The following is a 5,977-nucleotide window of genomic DNA, read 5'->3' on the forward strand; positions in this document are numbered from 1 at the left end:
TATTATTGTATGTTAATGCATTTTTCTTCAGATGCACTGAAAACTGCCTGAAAGCCAGTGCAGTTAGTTTGCAGTTGATAATCTAGCCATTAACAAATTTTGTGTTATTCTAATATGAAGGTATGCAGCTATTATTGCCACGACAGGAAAAAAGAAAAGCAAACTGGCCAGATTTAGAAAGATTTATTGTTTATTGTCACATTGTTACAACATTTTTTTTTTTTTTTAATTAAGGCTGTGCCCTGGGCTTTTCATACTCTCAGATAGCCAGTCTACTGCCCGGCAGCATTAATACCTATATAATTTGAAGTAATTTTGAGTCCTGTGAGAACATATAGTTCATAACTTTAATAGGCCATGAAAGAAATGCTCCAAACCTTGAAAGCATCATTCCAGCTCCTCAATCAGGCAGCATGGAGGAGAGGAGGTTTGGATTGTTTTGGACTTTCCTGCTGGTTCAGAGCGGAGTGGCTCCCCATCCAGTGGACACACCAGTGATGAAGACGAGTTGGAGAGCCCAGTTGAATTGTCACAGCCATTCATTGTGACCAGTGAATTTTTATATGGACGAAAGATGGAATTGCCCTCACTGCGATTCCAAATTGGTTCATCCTGATCGGTGCCTCCAGGCATGACCTCTATTTTTGGTTTGAACGCTTGCTGAGAGGAGAATGTCACCGTGAGGTCGTCTGTGTCCACATCCTCCAGATCAGGCAGATCGTCAATAAACAGTGGGCGATGTGGTGGAAGGTGAATGGTTTCCAGCTGCCCTGCATCCTCCAGCTCTGTGACCAGTGGTCCGGGACCATGTGCTGGTCCAACCTTGTCTGCTTCAGGAGGAACTGCCCTCACTAGAGAAGACTGTTTCTTTTCAAACCTCTCACTCGTGTGTGCCTGCTCTCTCCCTGCTCCATCTTTCATGAACCACATTCCACATGACTTTTGTTGTTGTTTGTTATCTTCTACTTTTTCTGTCTCTAACATCTTTCCTGCAGTACTTTCTTGCTCTTGTGGTGAGTCCCCTGGATCCACCCCTTCTTTCTCTTCCGTCACAGGTTGCTTTATGTGTGATTTGTCCTGGTCATCTTTTTCTAATAGCTCTACCTGTGACCCTTCACCTGGCTGCTCTGCTTCTAGATGTCCACTGTTCAGCTGATGTTCTTGGGGCCTCTGTGTTGACTGACTCTGCAAGAACTCTTCATGGGCATCCAGGCTGTCCTGCACAAAGGCTTGGATCTTCTCTCCTTGTGACGAAGTCAAGTTCTGGGTGTCGTTTTCCTCACAAGGAGTCTCTGGAGTGGCGGAAGTCTCAGTCTCCCCTGAAATGAAACAGATTACACAGTTTAAACATGCAAATCCACATTTGCCACATTTGGAGTAGTGATCAAAGCTGATCATTTTACCTTTCTCCTGTAGCTCTCGAAGGTGTCGTCTCTCTTGGGCTTTCTTTCGAATCATCACCATGCCATCCAAGCTGTCCTGAATTTTCCTCCTCTCTCGTGTTTCCCATTGCTCCCTCTCTTTACGCTCCTCATCCAGCCCCCCCACTGCCCACGCCTCTGCACATGCCCTGTCTTTGGGGAACACAGGGCGATCATCAAGGAAGGTGAGCTGCTTGAGGCGTACAATCATGGTCTTCCTGTAGTTTGGGATTTTCTTCACCACTTCATTTCCCATGAGATTTAGCACTCGCAGTTGTGGCATGGCCTCAAGTACAGAGAGGATCTCAGGGTCATATAACAGGTTGTGAGAAATGTCCAGCACACTGATTGCCAGACACTGACTCAGATGCTCTATGTCCCCGACAGTCTCCAGCTTGTTATGGGCAATCTGCAGGGTGCTCAGGTCAGGAAGGCAGGAGATGTGCTCTATGATGTGGATGTAGTTGTTGGAGACATTCAGGGTGCAGAGCTTTTTCAAAGGTTCAAGGTTTTCCAGCTTGTTTATGAGGTTCTGCTGAAGGAACAAGCAGCGCAGATCAGTCTGGGCATCCAGGTTGTCAATCCGTTGAAGCCCGTTGCTTTCCAGCCAGAGACACTTAAGTCCTGTGTACTCCTCCAAGTTCTCGATGGTGGAGAAACCTTTGAAATGCAGATACAATGTGTCATTCAGGCAAGGTGTTGAGTAAAGTTTGTTCTGCTTACAGTGGTCTTTCAGGAATGTTTTGGTCATTCGTGGCCCTGAGTATTTTTCCCCTTTCTCTTGAAGGAGGCCTTGCAGCATTTTGTTATTTTCTTCGTTTTCTTGAGCGTCATCCTTTATCATGGCATCCACTCCATCTTTGCTAGAAGTTATTTCGGCATTTCCACGGTCAATTTGAGTCGCTAGCACTTCACCTCCCATCATGTCCTGCACTTCAGCAGTGGCCATCGCCAAAAATGTATAAAATGAGCAAGCAGGCGAAATCGAAATAATCTAAATTTAGTTTGTATATGTAATCTAGCGGTTTTTAGAATGTATAGTCACGCAAGTTTCACTCACCACTATGCACTGTTTGCTAACGTTAGCTAACGTTTGTGTTTGTTTCCATGGTAACGCTTGGTCATAACGTTAGGACCAGGCTGGCAGGCCGGATGTAGTTTCTTGTTCCGTGTCGGACAGTTTTCGCGGTTGCACTCCGCTGTCAGTGATCGTCATGGCGTCAGGCTACATACTGAATCGTGGTGCGCTAACGTTAGGGATTCATTGTCAGCGGCTTTGCAGAAACATATCATTAGCACAGGTTAGAGGGAAAAAGCGATGGATGAAAGCATACACATCCCTCATGGCAAAGAAGTTGAAACTAGAAGGACCTCCACCACCGAAGCCACGGTGAGGCTAACGTTAGCTAACGCCAGAATTCACTAGAGAGCACCTCAAGGCCATTAATAAGTCAGTGTCTGTTTATTCATTTTTTGCCGACTGAGCAGGCTTGTTAAATAAATGGTGTAATCACATTACACATTTTCTTAATGCAGACTTGTTCAGCAGTGTCTTTGTTGATACCATTTCCACAGTTTATAATGTGAATCCAGGGGCATAGCTAGCAATCATGGTTCCTTCGCACTGGTGGAGGAAAGTCTGCCCCTTCACCAGCCCCAGTTTCTCTCTCATTTTACCAAGAATTTTGTATTAATGGTAACTTTTGAACAGCATTGTCTTGTAGTGATCCTGAAATACACTTTTCTCCTGCTGGTACAAAAAGTGTTAACTAGTTAGTAAGACTCAAACACAGTATTATACTTTTTTTTTTTCTTGCATAACCCCCAACTGCACTGGTCTGAAGTCATAACCTTTTCTTTGTAACAAGTATGTAAGACCCAGCTTGGAATCTTGTCATAGAAGAAATCAGGACTCAGAGTTTAACTCCACGTTTGACTTTGTTTCAGCTCTCAGCAGCCTCACTGGGATTACCATGCTGAGGTTCAGGCTTTCAGCAGCCGCCTCCACGAGAACTTCTCCATGGACCTACTGAAAACAGCCTTCATCAATCCCTGTTACCTGCAGGCGGAGCAAGAGAGAAGACGGGAGTTAGGTTTGGACTCTGAGACCACTGCGCTTGTTCTGAAAGATAACGTTCACCTGAGTAAAAATGGAGCAGGCTTCACCAAAAGCTTCCTGACTGACTGGTGCAGGGCCAGCTTCCCAAGCCTCCCAAGTGAGGGGGTGGAGAGTATCGTAGGGCACCTTACCAGTTCAGCTCTTGTGGCCCATGTGGCAAAAAACCTCGGCATTGAAGACCTAACCATGAGTGCAGATTGCCCTGTTCCTGATGATGTACTTCATTCTACATTCATGGCAGTGATTGGAGCTCTACAGGAAAGCAGTGGAGGACCACAAACCGGATTTTTCCTCAGGGTAAGAGGCTTGCTGCAGAGTATCATGGGCACTCAATATTTTGTGTAAATAACCCATAGTTTGTCCACCTCAAGGCTCTTCAGTTGGCTGTTTTGTATGACTTTTTTTTTTCTTGTCCCCTACCTCCACCTTCACCCCTCTCTATAGGATTTCTTGGTTACCCAGCTGATAGGGAAGGACCTGTTTGATATGTGGACAGTTGTCAACCCCATGGGATTACTGATGGAGGAGCTTACCAAAAGAAACGTTTGTCTGCCAGAGCCTCGCCTCATCAGGTCTGCTGGAGCCAGCACCGTCCTGCCACTGTACTTTGTCGGCTTATACAGGTATGTATGCTATTGTGGATGGTAACCCAGAGCAAATGAGGATTTACTGGGAAAAAAAGACAAAAAAAGATTGGAGTTAGAGCTGACAAGTTACACTCTTTAAGGTTTGAGTGAGATTCAGATCATTCATAATAGACTTATAATCTTCTTATTTTACTTACTTTTTGTGTTTGTTGATTCAGCGACAAGAAGCTTCTGGCTCAGGGGCCAGGAGAGACACTTGTAGCAGCCGAGGAAGAGGCCGCTCGTGTGGCCCTCCGGAAACTCTACGGCTACACTGAGAACCACAGACCCTTTGACTTCTCTCCACCACAACAGCATCAGCAGCCATTAATTCAGTCAGTCAGCAACAATTGATGAAGAGACAGCTCGTATGCCGTGGACTACAGATGTGCTACAAGGTATTTAGAGAAAGTAAGGGAAAATAAAGTCACCGTCTACCCTATTAAACATTAATCCAGCACTGGTCAGTGTCAGGATTGTTTCTGTTGGGTATTGAAACATCAGTTCCCCCGAACAAAGGAGAGAAAAATTAGCCTGGTTGTGTTCGAATAGAAAATGTGACAGTGGTGACTAACAGAAATTAAATCCTTTCCATAGCTTACTTTGGCTAATAACCCATAGGTTCAGTAGTCCATGGCACAAAATAGCCCTCATATCTGGTTGCCCTTGTAAATAATACAACTGCCATTTGGTTTACTTGGTATTCTGTTATATGTTATTCATCTGCAATAAAAGTAATAAGTATGTGTACATCATGACATTTTTTTTGTTTGTTTGTTTTTTGGGATACTAGTGTGTATGCTCTTATGACAGATGAATGTGTTGATATTAACTTGATATATAGATTTTTTTTCTAACATTCTACATCACTTGTGTTTGATTTGGAGGTTACTGCTTGAGGATTTGAAGAATTCTAATTCAGAATTCTAAATAATTCATTTGTTTAAATGTGTACTGTCGAATATCTTTTACACATCTGCATGGAGCCCAATTAAGTGACTGACTTAAAGTCTAGGGCCTGGAAATGGTTCATGTTCCCCACCTGCCCAAGCCATAATTGAGACGCTTATCCACCTGTAGATATTACAAGTGTGGAGCACAGAGACAGAATTTCTATGGGTTTTTCTTATAACTGGACTCTGCAGATGGCTAACCTGACGAGCCCTCATTCTTTAGTCAAGAATTATAAGGAAACAACGCCACAAATCAATATCATTTGGACTGCACCTTGATAGTTTTGCAGTAACAATGGCAATCCGCATAGTGGCGCTGATGTGTTAAAGAAAGACCAGTGACGGCCTGTGCACTGTCATGAGTACAACCAAAGAGATCTCACGTAAGAGACAAGATAGTTATGTCCTTATCCAAACGTCGGAATCAGGGTATGCAATCCGCTATTTTACACGGGAAATTCCTCGTACAAGTAAACACGTGCACTCTTCATGTGCAGTAATGTTTGCCTTACAACGTCATTATCGGATAACCACAGATAAACGCACGTACACCAACTGATGACCACAAGAATATGCTTAAGATTTCGTCAAATCTACGTATTACGCAGCACATACACGACATCGCAGGAACAATACTGCTGTAGACCGCTACGTAGTAACAGTGGTGCTTTAGATTTAACTGGCTCAACAAACCAGACGCCGACAGAATTTGCTGGAAACATGTTGGAACGTAACGAACTGAAGAGACTCACATTTGGCCCTGACCCAAAAAGAGGCGGCATAGTCTAACGGGACTTAAACGAAGGCGGAAGTCGACGGCAGTAAGCCTCTTGTTCCGTTAGTGAGAGCGATCCAACG

General features: G+C 44.2%; 2 protein-coding genes across 2 annotated transcripts; one reads left to right on the top strand and one right to left on the bottom strand.

Annotated features, from left to right (window-relative positions):
• Positions 1-387: 387 nt before the first annotated feature.
• dnaaf1 (dynein axonemal assembly factor 1) lies at positions 388-2,370 on the bottom strand. The gene is made up of 2 exons (XM_041941389.1): positions 1,404-2,370; positions 388-1,319 (listed from the first exon to the last, which is right to left on the bottom strand). The coding sequence occupies exons 1-2, from the start codon at positions 2,368-2,370 to the stop codon at positions 388-390; spliced, it is 1,899 nt and encodes a 632-aa protein (XP_041797323.1).
• A 253-nt stretch (positions 2,371-2,623) lies between these two features.
• mrpl44 (mitochondrial ribosomal protein L44) lies at positions 2,624-4,924 on the top strand. The gene is made up of 4 exons (XM_041941247.1): positions 2,624-2,811; positions 3,369-3,837; positions 3,985-4,163; positions 4,346-4,924. The coding sequence occupies exons 1-4, from the start codon at positions 2,636-2,638 to the stop codon at positions 4,518-4,520; spliced, it is 999 nt and encodes a 332-aa protein (XP_041797181.1). The 5' UTR covers positions 2,624-2,635; the 3' UTR covers positions 4,521-4,924.
• The last annotated feature ends 1,053 nt before the right edge of the window (positions 4,925-5,977 follow it).

The sequence above is a fragment of the Chelmon rostratus genome, chromosome 7 (genome assembly GCF_017976325.1).
Source record: "Chelmon rostratus isolate fCheRos1 chromosome 7, fCheRos1.pri, whole genome shotgun sequence".
Taxonomy (NCBI): Eukaryota; Metazoa; Chordata; class Actinopteri; order Chaetodontiformes; family Chaetodontidae; genus Chelmon; species Chelmon rostratus.